Consider the following 18,478-nt stretch of genomic DNA (forward strand, 5'->3'; position numbering starts at 1 on the left):
AACGGCTCACCTTTGCCCCAGCGAATAAACACCCGTCTACAGAAACTTTAACTGTTGCTGTTTTGCAAAATACACGTTAGGATTGCCCCTGTGCCCTTTTAAAACCACACGTTGGTTTTCCTATGCACCTGTGTCGGAAACGGGGACACAAACTCACAGCTTGTATAAGAATCTCTCGCCTTCCCTTACACACTGTCTTTCGAAAGTGAGAAGCTGCTCTGACGACAGTTTTCCGTCGATCCCGTTTGACGTCATGCGGTGTCTACGTCAACGGCGGCCAAGATCGAGCGTGGTTAAGTCTGATCGTTGCGTTGTATTTACCGAAGAAATTCGAACCCGTGTGGTGGCTGATCAAAACCCTTATACGGCAGTTTTCTCAGTAACGCCTTACTTGGCAGTGCAAGTGCGTGGTCGGTGTCGTACAAACATGTTTGCATCGAATTTAAACGTCGTGTTGACGATATCACATCCGCATAACACAAAGGTATAACTTTGCCCTTCAACACAAAGTCATCTCATACGAAAACTAAAGACTCGTGCTCTAAAATCTGCACGATGTGTCACTCGCAAGGGCGCGTGCGTTCATACCGCAGACGAAAGAGCTAACTCAGTATAACTTGTGTACTATACACAGCCTAATACATCGCTCTTTATGTGCACGACAACGTACTAACAAAACATGCATTATTTCGGCAGTATGAGTATACATAAACATCTAATACCGCAGTATTTAGGTGTCATTGAACTTTCTGGATCAGCCATATATATAAATACCTGCTGCACGTTCATGTTTCACGGATAAACATCTCGTTAAAAAACCCACGCGTTTACAACTTGTCAATCATAGTTTTATTTTAGGTATTCGGTTCCAACCGAATGCTTGTACCCTGAGCTGCGGATTTTGAGTCGGAATCCTGCTTCGGGGTGTTTAACACGAAATGAAAACATACTGGCAGTTTTTGTTTTATTGAACAATAAAGCAAATTCATACATTATGGGTTGCATGAAATTGCTTCAGTGTAAAGCTCTATCTTATAAAGTATATCATTTGCTGTACACATTTTAAATACGAGTATAGTACTGTGGGGTATGGTGGGACACCTTTAGCACATAATGTCTAAATATCCTCATCGTGTTTTAAACGATTCCCAACGGTGTGGAAGTCGTAAGAACATGGTTTTATAAATCTTTGAATGTTCTTTGTTTACTACCAAATGGGACGAGAAAATAAAAGGTGTCCCATCTTCCCCACCCTACTATACAATAATTTACGTGCATATCCTGCACAAACCAACGACTGTTTCATTTTAACTTTGTCACTTTAACATCGATTTAACTTAAGATATCTTTTACAGTGATTGGTCGGGTTGGAACGAGGAATCACAACATGCGGTCTGCTTCTTCTGCGATGCTGCGTTCGACCAATCAGATAAGGTCTACGATCACATGACGGTGGGTCCTTTGTTCCACCTTTTTCATATTTTTTAATATTGCCACTGAACAGCAGTGCTTTTGTTGCTACCGAGATGCCACGCCTTGCTTAGGAAGTTTGCGGTTTCAGAGGAAATGTTAACATTAGATGCGAAAACCACAACCGATATTTACAAAGTTTGCGATTCCCTCAAAAGGGCAAGCTCTAATCTAACCTTTCATTTTATCTATATTATTGTTACCCCTTATCAGAGTTACATACAAAGCATCATTTATAAAATATCTCGAAATCTAAACCATAAATTATAACATTTTCTGTAAAACAATTTATTCACCAATATTTTATATGGGTTGGGTCTTAAGGCGGGGCATGCCACGAGACCCGGGATTTAGGCCACAACTTATTACATTTAACATGTTTGTGCTCGTCTCCAAACGTATCGTACAAGCACTCCTGTGCTGCGCTGTGCAGCTTCCATAATTTCGTATCTATATTACATAATTGCGCACAAGGTAACATACGTGGTAACTCGTAAGTGGCACAAGGTGTGTAAAACAAAACACTCGTGTAATAACGACCATCGTCACCCGCTACACGAGCATAAATAGGTTTCATTCATTCATCCGCGTCATAGGAAGCTCACGACTTCGACTTCCGGACGATGCGCCAAGAGATGCAGATGAGTTTCTATCAACAAGTAAAGATGATCAATTTTATCCGGAGGCAAGTACATCTCCAGAAGAAAGAAAGGGATTGGAGCTCAGATGACATCACTGCCTTCGTTGTCGAAAACCTCCGCAGCTCCACCAAGTGGAACCACCCGCAGTAAATAATTTCAACTTTGGCGGTTTGCTTACACAGTATAATATGCCCTTTAAACTTAGACGTCCTGCATTGGGAGTAATTTTAACAATTATTTAAATCTACGAAGGTATACGTTAATGTTTTCTCTTATATCTGGACCTTTGTTTATTGTAAATGTTCCAACACTTATATGTACAAGCTGTTTTTGACGTTCATATTAAAATAGGCAAGGACGTGCCTACATAAACGTTAACAGAACTGTAGGTGTATTTTAAAACTAATGTGTGGTAATATAATATGTTTGCTGAATGACCTGCTTCTTAATCGTGAAGTGAACATGCGGATTCGGATATTATGTGATACCCCTTCTCAATTGTTCTTACTTTATATACAATATAACCTGACAAAACTTTAACTCCGAGTTAAAAATACCACCATATTCAAAAATTTAAAATCTGTGCAGATATTACTTTCCTACCTACGAAAACGACTCCCTGCTTTGCCAATTGGAGGACAAAGATGGTTTATTTGAGCCAGAAGACACATTCGTGATCAGTGAGGACGGAATCGACTGCCGATCAATTGTGAATAACAGCATTTTAACTGATTTGGTGGTAGGTGGCTACTTTGATGTGTAAGAATATGAAGCCCAGCTGACAGAAACAAAAACTGCGTCTCTCTATATGCAATTATGTTCGTTTGAAACTTTGTTTTGCCATGAGCTGAAATCCTGTTTACCTTTAAAAACAGCAACTTTTTCCGGCAACTGCCTTACGTTTTTATGTCGCCCGTTGCGAACTCCTACTTTACCAGTATTAACCTGCTTTAACTTGCTTTTTCACCCGGGTGGTTTCTGCCGTTGCTAACATTTTCTTAATCGTGGTGGTTAGGTACAGCAATGCTTTAAGTCGGTTGTGCTTTAATTCTTTCAATGTGTTTAACGGTTCCACTCTGTTTTATATGACTCGCAAACTTGATTAAAACTTCGCATTTCAATGTACCGAAAAAAGATGGACAGTTCCACATATTTTTGCCCAGGAATTTAAAATAATAGGCATACTTGAGATACTTTATTTATTGAAACACGTGCACCAAAGATCTGGAATTTATTTCCGAATGAACTAAAATCGGCTTATTTGAACACGCTTACAAGTTACCCGATGTATACCTGATTGAAATCGTGATATGTTATACCGTGAGAAAAGTAATTGTGCCACCGCCAGTGCAAAGCAGTATAGTCCCAAGTCATGCTGCATCGAAGCCAAGCTACTGGGTAGATTCTAGCTCCCCGCGTGTCGTGACACCAGTGTTGTTTTATATTATATATATCGTAATTTTGTTTATCCAGCCGCCCACTCAAAACAGAAGTAAGCTAAATTTATACAGCGTAGGAAAGTACGGCAACGTGACGCTCGAAAAGCTTGCAATCGCACCTTCCACACCTTAATGTTGTGTCAGTTTTTTCAAGCACGATGATTGCTTACAGCAGGGACGTTGTTTAGAGTTCGTGTATGGTACCTTGTTTTCCTATCCACATGCGCAGCAACCGTATTCTCACGAACTTGACGCCTGGAGCAAAGTCCGCCTCACAATTAACTAAGATGTGAACAGTTTGATCAGTATCTGCATAGCTGTATTTCATCAGTGTTCAATGTATATATACGTAGTTATAAACAGGTTTTTACATTTTAAGGTTTAGCAATGGTGGGAATGTATGAAAGCCATATAAACAATACGCTTGATCTGGGTATAGTAATAACAACCAGGTGCGCTTATAAGTTGCTCAAACGTCAGCAAAGTCGGTCACACCTAGTATGGAACCGGTTATTAGGAAAATATTTCACAAAAATATAACGGGCACGCCCGAAGAAAACGTAAACATGCATTTTTATTTTCGTTGCAAATGTTTAAACGTGATGTAAGGATAAAATTTTATCGGTTTTTGGACGGTTTATAAACGAGGTGCGGGAGCATAGTTTTCACAACGAGTAAATGCAAGTCTTTTTAACGCAATATTTTCAACCGTGAAATGATAGTTTTGTTTAAGAGTTTTGTTAAGATTAATTATTTAATCGCGCCTTACCGATCTTGAAATGTGGCCAACAGTAGCACTTTAAAGCTGATTAAGAAATGTAATAAGTACTATGTAGTGTAAACTCTAAGACTTTGACATTAACATTCTACTAGTGTCTGAATTAAGGCGTGTGCATGTTCCGCCATAGCATTTTAACATTGTGTCTTTAAGTTTTTACACACCAAGTTTGATCCGCAGCACGCCTTTCTTAAATTAGATGTCTTAGCCGTGATTCGAAGTCACGTTTAGCAGCAATGTTCGGTTATAAACATTATGTGATAGCCGAAAGCGATTCTTGAGAATATTAATTCATGTGCTGATCTAACATTCCAATTATTTCTAACAGTTTGGCTCGCGAGGTTAGACTTGTATAGATTAGATGGCGAATGTTAATGAAATTCAGGTTCTTAACAATGAGAGTTTTCGTGCCGAAGACATCTTTACAACATGGATGCCAGGATCAACCACTGGAAACTCAACAGAAATGCCGAGTAACGGTGACGACCGTATTCCTGCAAAATGGATAGCATTTTCTACATTGTCAATCTTTGTTCTTATGGTTTCAATATACTTCGTTGTGAGTTTGTGCACGTATCTATGCGTGTTGGAAAGGCGAAGATCAGTAAGCCGAAAGAGCTCGTCAGGAAATGGCTCCTCAACCCGCCATCCAAGGTTAACTAGGTACAGCAATGCTTTACGCCGGTTGTGCGTAGGTGTTGCTATCATAGTGCTTTGTACTGCCGCCTGCGGCTTAGCTGGACTTCTGGTCTACAGTCTCAACTTCGACTTACAATACTGCGAAAACTTCGCCAAAGCTCATCACGCGCTTAGATCAACTACGGAGATTTTATTGAACTCAATTCTTTGGTTGAGACAGAAGATTTTTTACCTTCACCCTGCTATGCGTCATCTTACGTCACCATTCACGACTCTAATAAGCTGGGCGTTCTACATCATCATGATCATTTCAACAGCGCTTTCGTTCGTGACGTTTTTAGTCGGTTACAAAGCAACGGACGGAGTTGACATGACGTGTATGGTGGAAAAGAACGAACTGATCAAATTAATTCCAAACCATGTCGTCCTTGCAGTGACCATAACTCTCCTGGTTACTTACCGTGTCTTATTCCTAGGCTTGCTCATCTACCCGCTTATTAAGCACAGTCGGCAAGTTAGGTCGTCCAGCCTCGGAAAGAAACACGCTGTAGATCTAATGAGCCTTATAAAACGAGTGCTGGTAGCAGACTGCTTATGCATCAGTATCTTCATAACGGTATCAGTGCTCACGAGCGCGCTGTACAAGGAATCAGTTTTCCTTCTCATCGTGATTTGGGAGGGTGAACTTGTACTTGGATTCATATTCGTGATGTTGTCTTTCGTTGATTGGCGCCGTAGACTCTTCCCTTTCTGTAATATGAAACAGAAGCGACAATCTTCTTCGCAAAGATCAACCCGTACTACAATATGGAGTACGAGCAGTTAAATGTAAAGCTGTAACAACTCGCAATGTTTGCTTTGTTTGCTTAATAGTAATACTGTGTTTCAAAAAGTGATATTTACTTGTATTTCTTGCGCCACATTGACCTATATAAACTACATTTCTAAACTTTATCACTAATATTTAATTTGTTGGAACTATATGTAGATACTTTTGTTAAAAAGTGGTTATATTTCTTTTTTTTCGCCTATACATTCTTATACTTACATTATATCACTGGGTAAATCCTATTCCATAACAGAATTCTGTAAACGATGGTTTCACAAGTTTTTTTTCCAGTTTTTATTTGAACTTTTCTTTTTTTGCAACAAAGGTGAATATTCTATATATTTTTAGACACTTTATTGCGGTGTTGCCTTTCGTTCCAGCGGATGTGTTAAATCTCACACATAAAAAATACAATAAACGAAAATGTAAAAGAAAGTGCTTACTGTATAGTAGGGTGAGGGGAAAATGGGACACCCTAATTCTTATTTTGTTTATTAGTACCATTCGATTGTAAACAAATTAACCCTCAAAGAATTATAAAACTGTATTTTCGCGACTCCCACACACCTTTGTTAGTTGTTGAAAACAAGATCAGGGTGTTTGGATATTATGTGTTAACGGTGTCCCATATTACCCCTTAGTACTATATGCCACACATGTAAGAAGTCTAATAAAATAAACACGAACGCTAACACAGTATAACCATTGTTCTTGGTGTATATTTTTCTATGCTGGCGAAGTTGTGGCTGTTGTTTATTTACACAACCATATCACACAACTCAACTCGAAATGTGTCATTAAACGAACATATATTTTATTACATAACGGCGCAAAAAAAATCACGAATTGGTCACATCCTGATATTAGTCACTAAACGTAAGTTTAAAAACACACACACAAATAGCTGCAATCTATAACGTACCACAGTAGTCATGCCTTGTGCTCTTGTTGTTCATCTTTTAAGTTATACAAATCACAGTAAGGAATACTTAAAGCCGCCACACCCATTTAACTTTCGACAACATTAAAAACCTTAACGCCGCTCAGCCGTTGGACGAGCTGCTTTCTGTTGCCAGCGTTTGATTTAAAGATCTTATTGGCCTGTCGTTCATTTGAAACTTTCGCCTCACGGTTCCAGTGACAGTTCTTGAACGTACAAGAAACGGTAAGAGTCTTGCTTTCCAATCTCGAAAGGAAAACACGATACAGATAATGGATATTGTGTGGTCCAGGTTGTAAATTACCTGTCGCAATGGACTGTAGGTATCAGTTAAGAATAGCGCACCAGAGAGGGTGCAGAACAAATCGACGACAGTCGCTACTGTAGAAGTAGCAATAACTCTTTTCATTAGCTTAATGTGTTTTTGTTTAATGCTGGCTGTGGGTGACTGGTGTATGCACATTGGGTAGACCAGCAGAAAAAGGAGTATAACTTGAAAAGCAACGAGAAATGCCATGTACGTTAGGCCTGCAGCCATTCCCATAGCTTCGTTTGTCCAGTACAGTTTGCATCCAACCGCTGTACCTTCAAAGAATCGACTGCTCAAGTGTATTGTGAGAACTGTGCCGCCACACGTCATAATAAGACCTAGCACGCACATGCTTAAAAATCGTATGAACTTGTTTGCCAATGCCGATATTGCGGATATTCTGTAAAGTGCTCGCTGTCTAAGCCATAAAATCAGGTACACGGAGACTAGGATAATCCCCGACAAGATGGTCGCCGTTTTTCGAAGTCCGGTACAAGTCGCCGTTGATAGGTCCCAGTGCGCTAGCTCGGGGTATGTCGTCAATACCCGTACCAGTGTAAAGACACAACCCGCGAAACCAAAACGCCTCATAAGGTCTGCGACTCGGTCGCGTATAAGAAGCGACCTTTGACAGTTAAATGTAGAGTTTTGCATCTTTACTCTGTACTCGTAAACCGACAAAACTGCGATGAAGTACATCATAATCAGAAGCATTGCTGTATTAAAAACAATGCAAACAATTCTTTGTCCGGTGTATAACTCCATAATGAAGCTCTCATTCAACATTGTCAAATTGTCCATCTTCGTTTTAAATCCCAGCATATTCTATAGCAGAACTTTATATGGCTTAACTCTGCTTAAAAGTATGCTGTAAATGAAAATCCCACTGTCCCATAAACATTATTAAGTCTACTTTTATTTTGTTTTTCGAGACATGACTGACTCTATCAACCTTTTAGGTGCTATTTTAGTCAACAAAAATACCCAGAAAAGTGTAGCCGTTTATGTTATATCGGCTATAGTTAGCTGATACACCGCATGTGTGTCTCGTATTTTTTCGTGCATAGTCTCATGTCCGATATTAAAAGAACAAATGGACAACGGAAATTCAGTGTGCTCATACCCGCTTGCTAAACACGGTTTAGTTTTTACTAAATGTTGTATGATGAGCTGAGTGTTCGGTTCACAGTGACTAATTCACACGTAAAAATGTAAACAATATTGCGTCATAATCATAAAGGACAGGGTGCAGAGGCAATACTGTTGCAATCCCAGTTACATTAACTAAACTTTGACCAGCGTTTTCCTATTTTATTATTCAAGCTGTTGTAAAGCTGTACAATGCCAATATTTTCGTACAGTACTGTGGGAAAAGATATGACAACCTTAGCACATAATATCCAAACATCCTGATCAAGTTTTAAACAATTAACAACGGTCTATGGGAGTCGTAAGGATACAATTTTAAAATTCTTTGAATGTTTTTGTTTACTACCAAATGTGACGGAAATATAGAACTAAAGGTGCACCATCTTTCCAACCCTTAGCACGCTTGTAACATAGCGGTTACGGGTTCAAGGATCGTCGCAGTAACAATTGTGGGCGTATGTATTTGGGGGCAGCCTCTTATTAAGATTAATTATTAAGAACAATGTTAACCAATGGGTTGTCCAAACTGCCAGCCTTGAACAAAAATAAATAAATAATGAACACCCTCAAATTTAAATAAATAGTAACTCGTAAGCGGACGCGAGATCTATAAACAGAACAGCAGTCTTATACCAAAATCTGGACTCTTTATGTTATAAGGACTATCTTTGCTCTTGCAAGCGTGGAAAAATAAGTTACATTATCATTCATAACCGTAATATACTAACCTTGACCTAAATTAATGTTCACGGAAAATTATTTGTTAATCGGTTAAAACTTACCAACCTAACAAAACTCAAGATATAAAATCTTAAACTATCAACTCAATTACCTTATGTCATTTCTCTTTTATAACCCGTTATATTTAAAGTCTGGTGATTCACTTGTTCTATATACCACCTATGCAATCATGGCACGACATCTGACTGCGCAGTCATTATATACTTATGTAACTTTAATTTATTTGACTCATATATAAACAGAAACACCAACGAAAAAAGTAACTAATGAACGGTAATTAGGTGGAGCTTCATAGAGCGTTGGCTCCTAGATCAGTAAAGAAAAAATTAACTGAAATCTAATCGTGTAGCTGTAGCCTATGTGTCAAAATGTCAAGTCGTGATAATGCGCATCTGTTACCTAACAAAAGCAAAAAAGAAAAAACGCAATCGTTGCTCAAATATTTTTCTTTATGTGTCCTTCCTGTTGAGGTTATTTACGGTTTAGGAAGCGCTGACATAAAAGGTTCATGTCGAAACGTTGTGTATTTACAGACTGTGTATCTGTATATAGTTCATCAAATAGTGCTAGGATATTGTTGCAATGTTCGTGTTCTCTGAAGTGTGGTCGCTTGCCCCTTCCAGCCTCCGGATTGTTCCAACCACTTTATCAGGTGTCACAAGGAAAGGGAACAAACGGTCCCTCCAGTCGTTAAAAGATACAATAACGCAAGTCAATGAAATCAGCATGTCAAAGTCGTAAACCAAATGTCTTAAAACACCGTATTTTTTCTTTAATAAAAATACGGATATTCCTCCGCAGATTATGTCAGTGGCAATTGCCATAACTGCGGCAATGGTCACGCGTTTAATGAGGACCATTTCTTTGCTTGGTCCTGTTTTTGTGGAAGCCATTCCGGTTTGTCTGATTGCTTTTAAGTGTTGCAGAATTGGGTTAACCAGCAATCCTAGGAGTATGATTTGAAACAAAAGTGTGGAAATAAACAGAACAAGGCCGGGTATGAGCGTCCAAATACTGCTCCACTCAACTACACAGCCCCTTAAAGAGCTCATGTAGGCTCTCGTAGACAAGTAGAGGCCTATGGTACAAATATTAGTAACTGCCATAATTATAACGACGAAGAAACTCATGCTGCGCACGAAAGGGTTGCTAAGTTGTGCCAGAGCCGCCATTTTATAAAAACCGCGCTGACGTACCCATAGTACAAGGTAAATACAAGTGACTACCAACGAATGCACTACGGATTTGAATTTTCTTATATGTAGACAAACATCGTGAGAAATTTCACCGTACCTTATCTCAACAAACTCTGTGGTAATTCGAATTATAAGCAACAAAGAGGCTGCTAGGCATAACCTTCTCATCCAATCTGCCGCACTGTCTTTTGTAACTTGCTGGCTCCTTCTCCTGCTGCGTTGTATCGTACCAATAGAGGCATTTTTCTTATACACGTATACTTCAAACACGCAAAGCATAGAAGAAACGTAGACACTCCAAATCATCGCGAAACTTCCGATCACAATAGCCGCAACTCGCTGTCCTTCATATGTCACCAAAACAGTTTGATTTCCTGGAATTGTCGCGTTTTCCATTGTAGCTCCTAAAAAAATGCAAAAATCTACTACATCCCAAAACTGTAAAGCCTTTAAAAATGCGTGCTATTACCACTTTCGTGACTTGATGCACGCAAAACTATAAACGATAGGCAAAACGCCGTCTAAAAACTTATTGAAAATACCATCATCCTTTCTTACGTTAGTGGTGTGTCATTGCACTGTACAAGCGTAAAGGGAATCTAACAAAGGTATTAGTCATATCCCAGTAGGCGACAAACACAAACACTTGGCGAAAGGGCGTGTAAGCAATACATTGTTTATGTATACGTATTGTTAGGATACGCTTGTATCGCTATTTATAATATTTTAGAAAACCTGCATGTAAAATAAAAATTTACATTCATTTGTTTTAGAAAAACATAATTATTTGCAACATTTCTAATAGCAGATCTCCTGCCCTACTTCTTTGCAGTTATAGCTCATAAGAATAATTTATCATGAAGTGACATGGTAGTATGAGAAATAGATTATTCATTATATAAAAATACATCTGTGACAAAAACACTATCCATAGCTTTTGTACGTATAGTTATTGAATCATCACTGCAAGCAATCACCATGTCTCAGAACACCGCATAGTATAATGATGTTGTTTACCCACTGAATATAAACGCACTTCGGATAGAATATAACCACATTTAAAAAAAGTCTGACTGAAATGCTTACTACTCAGAACTTTCAAGGGGACTGCTGGAATATATCGATGCCAAATATATCAGAAAAACTGAACGGAACGAACATTGAAGAATATGAAAGACAGAAAGTCGGTTCGCTTGTGGTTTCAGTTTTGATTGCTTCCGCTGGTGCCTATGTATTCTTTGCACTATTGACACATGAGATTATTGTTTGTAAAAAGAAGCCGAAAAAACGAACTGGGCCCAAAAAAGTGACAAGAGAAGATTTGATGAGATGTTTGTGTTTAGTGGCATCTTTTCTATTATTTTTTCGGATTATTGCTGAATTTATTGAAATCAGTCATGGTGAAACTTCGCGCAATGTTTGTCGGTATGTGAGAGCCTTCAAGTCCGTAGTGCATTCATTGGTGGTCACTTGTATTTACCTTGTACTGTGGATACGTCAGCGACGGTTTTATGAAACACCTGCTCTTGAATATCTCAGTACTCCCTTCGTGCGCAGCATGAGTTTCTTTGTCGTTATTATCATGGCAGTCACCAATATCTGTAACATTGGATTATATTTGATCACCAGAGCATACACGAATTTAACAAGAGGATGTGTGGTTGAATGGAGCAGTATTTCAAAACTTACACCAGGTCTTGTTCTGTTTGTATCTACTCTAACGTTCCAGCTAGTCTTGCTCGGCTTACTTATCTACCCACTTTTTCACCACCTAAAAGTATAAGAAACAGAGAGGTCTATCAGAGGCATGTTCTGGCCCAAGCAATGAAATACCTTACATCAAACGCGTTACAGTGGCAGCCATGGTTGCAGTTATCACCGATATAACTTGCGGTGCGGTAACAGTATTTGCGCTAAAGAATACGTATGGTTCCATGCGGCAAGTGGTTTATGATATTGATATGTTGATATTATTAATTGCCATTTGTATGTCGTTCGAGAACTGGAGACACCGCTTGCTGCCGGTTTGTTCACTTTCAACGAACAGTCGCTCTACTTCTAGAAGTAGTACCTGTAACAGCACATCAGCGACTTTTCGGCATACCGGTTCACAAAACACTAGCATTGCTACGATATCTTAATACCTGCCGATAATAGTTGTATTTTTATTTCGTCTTCGCATTAATTTGTTTATTGTGCGCAACTTCGATTTTTTAATTTTAAAATGGTAAGATATAGGTATAGTAAAGTGAGGGAAGACGGGACACAGCGCAAAACATGTAGTATATACAGTCAGTTAATTTCGGTTAAATTAAAGTTGCAGAATACTACTAATATAAAAATATTTCGCTCATTTGCCCCATCTTCCCCCACATTGTAGATTTAAAGATTTTATTGTCAAACTTTGAAAGGATTGCTTTTAATTCAAGAATTTATACCTCAGGTGTAATTTAAATATAATATACTGATATAATAACATGAGAATTTGTTACCTTTCGTGGTATCAACCCGAGACCGTCATATATTTTGATTTTGGAAATGTTGGGCAACATGTGCTTAAGTGTCCCGTCCTGCCCCACTATACTATACTTACCAAAATCATGTAAAAAATTGTGTTTTTAGGTACCAACATGGCCTACTCAATACATTGAGTAGGCCATGGTATTGAGTAGGCCAATGTATTGAGTAGGCCATGGTACCAACTTTTCTAGACTTTAATGACGTCATGCTATACCATAGACAACTTATAAGTTATCTATGTTAATATTAAGTGCTCAACTTGTTTTAAAATAATACATTTTCAGTTTATAAGCATGTATAACCAACGAATGATGCTGTACCCATTCTTGAAATAAACGTGCATAAATTAAATCTCTGCCACGGTAATGGAAGAGAGCAAAGATATAAGAATTGTATTTCTATGGAATTGGAAGAGAGCATAAAGTTTTGTTTTGCGTACCCATTTATTACATGTCTGCTTTCTTGTTAATTTCAGGTCGCGGTGCATGTTTGTGCCGCCATATAGGTTGAAAATGGCACGCGTGCGATTCACTGCAGATTGTAATTCAAACCACCAAAGTGGTGATACAACGTAAATGCAGTGTTTAAGAAATTATTTTATATATTTTTTACTGGCCTAATTGCAATTGATAATGCGGATTCGGGGTTTAGAAATGTAGTGTTCAGTGTATTCTAATGTTTAGTGTGATTGTAAAATGCTATTTACATGTTGTGCGTGAATGGTCCACATCTCCCGTGTGTTGTAATAATCACGTGTGCCTTGTGTTTTTAATATAAAATAAATCAAGGACTTTAAAACAGCGCTGTACTGTCGCATTTATAGGATCATTAGAGAGGAAACCATTTGGCAATGGCGAAAGCAATCTCATTTTTCTGGTACGCATGCACGAACATTTTAATGGGCACGTCGCTTTACATTTAGTTTTTCTAGTCAAATTTGAACTATTACTCCATGTTTGCGGTTATTGCTTGCCGTTACAAAGGTAAAAACATAGAGTACATTAAAAACATTCTAACCAGAGTAGCATATGGTATTATTACCAAAACAAATTCAAAATAGTTTTCTGTGACCTAAAATGGCGACCGCCTTGAAATTACTTGCACAACTGTACTCCCAAAGCGTATTGTTTTTTTGATTTAGTTTGTTTGTTATATTTTCATGCAACAATGCAGCAGGTGGTTCGTTCTGAATGGCGGGAATAAGCTGAAAGTTATGTAATTACTTTAACAACCAAAAAGCAGGGTATTTTTTAATTTATCTATTCTCTAGCACGTATGCAGCGATTTCCTGCCAAAGCTAGTTAGACTGGCGTTTGTGTTAAATTTGGAATATGGATAACTCTGAACTGACTCGCGGACCTTTCACATGTCCGAATTGCAATAAAGAATTTCAACAATTCTCTGTGTTCAATGCACACAGTCAAGGTATGCAAAATTTAAAATCTGTGCTAGTGTAGAATGTCCCCCCCCACCTATTTGCTAACCACTAACCCCTAAACCCTTGGGTTAGGTGTTGATGGTTAGTGGTTATAGGGGTTAGTGGTTAGTGGTTAGCAAATAAGGTGAGGGAGGGGGAAGATTCTTCACCAGCACCGTTAAATCCCAGACTGCAGAGTATGGCAGGTGCACGGGCGATTTTTTTACAGACTTTCGGTGATGCCTGCCACAATTTGTCCCACGCACGCCAATTAATTAAACAAAGAAAAAAATACGTATTAAATTAAGTAAGATTTCCTAACTTGGCTTGAAAATGTACATGCTTTGAACCCAGATTTTTATTGATAGCACGCGAAAAATAACCGTCTTGCACGCGCAAGATCTCGTCAGGAACTGCCATACTCTGCAAACTGGGTTAAATCTTAATAGCTTTAAATATTTGTGTGTTAAAATATGTAAATGTGTTTTTTGCTTCATTTTACACAAGCTATTCTAATGCCCACTAGGGCAGAAAATTTCACCTTGTTTGTTGTATACAGAGAAATGTGTTCCGGCGGATTCCCAACCATTTTGCATCATTTTTAATCCAACCAGCAACAAAAATGCCAGACCACGTAAAAAGTTGCACCTTACAGTAGAAGAGTATTTCTATGGGAAATGTAACGGCAAGAAACATAAACAGTGAGTGAAAATTAGTTACCAAAAATACCTTTATGGTAAGATAGAGCTTTAGGACATGCATATAAAATGCATTTTGTTGTTTTGTTTTTCTAGGATAAATATTGGAAATTCTGTACAAATGTATTTAATTTATCAAACTGAAAGATGCACAAGAACAAATTTAGCTTTCGTGGGCAAGCTTTAGTTGGCAAGTCAAAATCATACAGAATTTATGTTTAAACAACACTTACTAAACTAGTACACTGCAAGTTTGGTGAATCTTAGTGTTGTAATTGTTACAGACAGTTTTTCATTATATAGATCAATATAAAACGGTCCCATGTTTTTTCCTTTATTAATCTATGTTAAATGAAAATGTTTGAAATTTAGTCCTATGTTTGAAGTGCCCACCAATTGAAACCAAAACTTGATTTACAGGGTAGCCAACTTCAACCCATCAAAGAAATATAAATGTTACAGCTGTGCAAAAGTTTTGAAGAACAACCTCCGGTAAATTTATTCTATTTTCTTCATTTAGTACTAAATGTTTGAAGAATTATAGAAACATATTTTCTGTTGTTTTTTGTTTAAAACGCGATCAAATTATTTAGATATTATGTGCTAAAGGTGTCCCACTTCCCCCGCTCTACCATATGTGTTTTAATTAAAATTAAAACCTTGACAATGTATTGATAGATTTATGAGCCATGTTCGCCACAAGATTGAAAATCATTGGAAACAGAACGACAACATAAACGACTTCAACATATGTAGTCACTGCTACAGACATTATGATACACCTTTCCAACTACAATGTCATGTTGAAACTGTTCATTCTTCTGTAGCTGCATCGAGTCAGTATAAAATGTTTTCCTAACTTTAAATATAGATATTAGATAGACTGGAATACCTTTTAAGCTACATATGTAATATAGACCTATAAACTTCCTGCCTTAAATGTAGATGAAATTCTTCTATCTATAGAAAAGCAAAGTTCAAGCATTTCCCATTAAAGATTAAACACATTATAGACATATCAACAAAATGTGCCTAAATAGACGAATTCAGTTCAAGTTAAAATAATAAAGTTTTCCTAATAAAGTTAATGTTACAGTCTGATTCAATACAGATTTCATTAACCCCCCCATAGACAGCAAAATGTGACTAATTTCAGGAAAAAACTTGCAAAAAAATTAAAGACAATTTTCTTTACCAGCCACATGCTGCATTTGTGAGCTCAACTTTCAAGACGAAGAAACTTTTCTATTTCACATGAAAAATCGTCATGGTTGTCAGGAAATGCCTTATGTGTGTAAGATCTGCTCTCATCGCTCTTCACTCTACTCTGACTTAATGCAGCATTTCAGGTGAATTTTTTGTTTTAAAAGTTTTATTCTTTTACAAATTTTTGGTGTTTGATTAAAATGATGTGTTTTGATCATGCATATGCGAAGATTGGTTTAGCTTTAGAAATACATGTTATGGAGTTACAGTTCTAAGTTAAAAAAGCTATGATACTACACTAAAAGCTATGCTACTACTACCTACTGCTGCTATGCTACTACTACCTACTACCAGTAAATAAAATCTCTGCCAGTGTCTGTTTTTAGATAATATATTTATTTATATGACACATAACATGCTTCATTTTTTATAATAAAATCTTACCAAGTTTCTGTTTTATTAGAGAGTGCCATGAAAACAGCAATTCCTTGATGTGTCCCTTCTGCTTGTGTATTCACAACACTGGAAACTCCCATCTAAACCATGTAATTCAACATTTGGTAAGCTGAGCCATAAACTCCAAATCTTTTTTTATAGCTTTTTACAGTTTTAAATTTAAGGATCTTTTCCTGCTGTTCAGTATCTACCATAGCGAATTTAAATACTTAAGTAAAAGTTCGCTATGGTTTCTATTTTTTTTAAGTATATATAATATTACATTCACCTAACATGAACCAATGAATCCCCATATTTGACAACTATGTGTGAAACTATTTTTACAATGTCACTTTTGTAAAAAAGTTAAAAACCAAATCATTTCTGACCATTTTCAATTTGTCCGTCAATAACATATATATATTTCTATGTTTAGAAAAAGTCGTACAGATGTTCACGTTGCCGTCTGCAGTTTTCCAGCAGTGTTGCGCAGTGCCAACATTTAACAATTGATCACATGAAGACAATGAGGTCTAAACTTCGATACCCCGTACCTCCCAATATTAATGATTACACGGTAGGTTATTTACAAATTTATTTTAAGAATTTTAGAAAATATCTAAATTTCGCGTCAAGGCATCTTTCAGTTTACCAGCATTTAAATGTTGATTGCCACGGCCTAAATATTTCAGCTTTGCTTAAAAAAAAATTAGAAAAAAAAATGCATTTTTTACAATAAGCAGCCTAAAAATAGTATTGGTGCCAGTACAAGTGTTTTTAGACTTATTCCTTAAAATTTAGTGTATTTTTTGTTAACACTTGTTATTGGTGCAGGTCTATGTAAAACTTAGGAAGAAGGCATCTTTACCACTTAAATCATTTTTCTTTGGTTCTCCAACTGCAAGGGAAGTATTAGCAACAAGTTTTCCAAACTTTGTGGATACCAAAGAAAAAAGCAAAAGTAAGTTGGCTTGTATTTTTTACAATTTAAAACTAAATACAGAATGACTCACATTAACTAAAAATGTAAAGTTTATAATTTTTTTTTGTAAAAAGCTATTTCACTGCTGCAAAATTTCTTAAGCGTATATTGCCTAAGTTTATCAATTTTATTTCATCAAATGGAAAAATTGAGTAAATGACATTCGCATGAAAAAGTTAAAATTTTGTCAAAATAAAACATGTTATTTTATGACCAAGGAACCAGAATTGAGTTGGAATTCCTTTGGATTACATTAAGTTTATCAATCCTGTTGTTTAGGTTGCAAACGAAAATTAGATCAGACTCTCAAACAAAAGTTGGTTTCAATGAAAATCACAAAGTCTGCCTTACATCTGAAGTAAGTTTAAGTAATCTATCATTTGTTTATGATAACATAACACTTTTAATGCATTGCTATAGAGTAAAGACAGAGTATAACTAAAATAAATGTGCACATATTTTTAACTCAATGGTTTGTAAATGCACAGTGCATAATGCAGGTATAGACCGTGTGTTAGGGATGTGCCGAGCCGAGCCCGAACTCAAAAGCTCGTGCCCGAGCGTCTCCTTTTTTGACGCTCGGCGCTCGGCTAAAAACTGGGCCGAGCGCCGAGCCTTATGCTATAATGTTGCACGCGAGAGCGAAAAATATTAAAAATGAAAAAAGTGAAGCTACTAAGAGATAACGAGACTAGTCAGCGTAGCTTTCTCCTTAATTATTTTTCGTTCGTTGTGAATTTGCTCTCTCGCAAGTAACGAATCGCAACGTCAGCGAATTTGCCCGTATCGAATTACAGCAGGTGTCGAATTACACGAGCGCCCAATGTTTTCGTATCACATTTTAAATAAAAAGCCAAAAACTCTTAAACTTTTTTATAATGAAATATTATAAATTGCTGCAACCACGGTTTTGCAACCACAGGGTTTTGCAACCCCTAAGCCACCTTTACCGCAGACACGCACGCAGCCAGAAAGTGCTAAGACGCACACACACGCGTTGCATTCAATATAACATTCCTTCGCTTGGAATTAGAACAATTTTTCATCCAATTGTTACGTCACGTGTCCTATCGCAACGTAACTATTAA

General features: G+C 37.3%; 5 protein-coding genes across 9 annotated transcripts in view; 3 read left to right on the plus strand and 2 right to left on the minus strand.

The window, feature by feature from the left end:
* The window catches only part of LOC100176882 (zinc finger protein 277), a 28,459-nt gene extending 25,227 nt beyond the window's left edge, over positions 1–3,232 (plus strand). The window contains exons 10-12 of the mRNA XM_026835607.1: positions 1,356–1,452; positions 2,067–2,257; positions 2,700–3,232. Of these exons, the coding sequence (XP_026691408.1) occupies positions 1,356–1,452; positions 2,067–2,257; positions 2,700–2,874 (463 nt within the window). The 3' untranslated portion in view covers positions 2,875–3,232. The remainder of the gene's footprint in view (positions 1–1,355; positions 1,453–2,066; positions 2,258–2,699) is intronic.
* Positions 3,233–3,299: 67 nt separating this feature from the next.
* On the plus strand, positions 3,300–8,331 carry LOC108949716. The gene has a single exon (XM_018813058.2). It carries the CDS (start codon positions 4,690–4,692, stop codon positions 5,791–5,793), a length of 1,104 nt encoding a protein of 367 aa, XP_018668603.2. The 5' UTR covers positions 3,300–4,689; the 3' UTR covers positions 5,794–8,331.
* On the minus strand, positions 5,143–7,895 carry LOC100183119. Of its 2 annotated transcripts, none has more exons than XM_026835609.1 (2): positions 6,016–7,895; positions 5,143–5,717 (listed from the first exon to the last, which is right to left on the minus strand). In XM_026835609.1, exon 1 carries the CDS (start codon positions 7,866–7,868, stop codon positions 6,840–6,842), a length of 1,029 nt encoding a protein of 342 aa, XP_026691410.1. In that variant the 5' UTR covers positions 7,869–7,895; the 3' UTR covers positions 5,143–5,717; positions 6,016–6,839. The 2 variants fall into 2 exon arrangements, with proteins under 2 accessions (XP_026691410.1, XP_026691409.1); XM_026835608.1 differs by having other exon boundaries at positions 5,143–5,767.
* An 830-nt stretch (positions 8,332–9,161) lies between the features above and the next one.
* LOC113474457 lies at positions 9,162–11,132 on the minus strand. Its single transcript, XM_026835610.1, has 2 exons — positions 10,602–11,132; positions 9,162–10,536 (listed from the first exon to the last, which is right to left on the minus strand). Exon 2 carries the CDS (start codon positions 10,526–10,528, stop codon positions 9,503–9,505), a length of 1,026 nt encoding a protein of 341 aa, XP_026691411.1. The 5' UTR covers positions 10,529–10,536; positions 10,602–11,132; the 3' UTR covers positions 9,162–9,502.
* Positions 11,133–13,828: 2,696 nt separating this feature from the next.
* Positions 13,829–18,478, plus strand: part of zf(c2h2)-36 (zinc finger protein 36) — a 14,557-nt gene continuing 9,907 nt past the window's right edge. For 2 of the 4 annotated variants that reach the window (XM_018812710.2, XM_018812711.2), the window contains exons 1-7: positions 13,829–14,077; positions 14,629–14,770; positions 15,188–15,259; positions 15,446–15,603; positions 15,966–16,116; positions 16,437–16,533; positions 16,845–16,985. In XM_018812710.2, the coding sequence (XP_018668255.1) occupies positions 13,984–14,077; positions 14,629–14,770; positions 15,188–15,259; positions 15,446–15,603; positions 15,966–16,116; positions 16,437–16,533; positions 16,845–16,985 (855 nt within the window). In that variant the 5' untranslated portion in view covers positions 13,829–13,983. 4 annotated transcript variants of the gene reach the window in all.

Source organism: Ciona intestinalis, chromosome 8 (assembly GCF_000224145.3).
Source record: "Ciona intestinalis chromosome 8, KH, whole genome shotgun sequence".
Classification (NCBI taxonomy): Eukaryota; Metazoa; Chordata; class Ascidiacea; order Phlebobranchia; family Cionidae; genus Ciona; species Ciona intestinalis.

Excerpts from the sequence above, each read along its gene's own strand:
- LOC108949716 (XM_018813058.2), top strand. The coding sequence starts at position 4,690 with ATGGCGAATGTTAATGAAATTCAGGTTCTTAACAATGAGAGTTTTCGT.
- LOC100183119 (XM_026835609.1), bottom strand. The coding sequence starts at position 7,868 with ATGCTGGGATTTAAAACGAAGATGGACAATTTGACAATGTTGAATGAG.
- LOC113474457 (XM_026835610.1), bottom strand. The coding sequence starts at position 10,528 with ATGGAAAACGCGACAATTCCAGGAAATCAAACTGTTTTGGTGACATAT.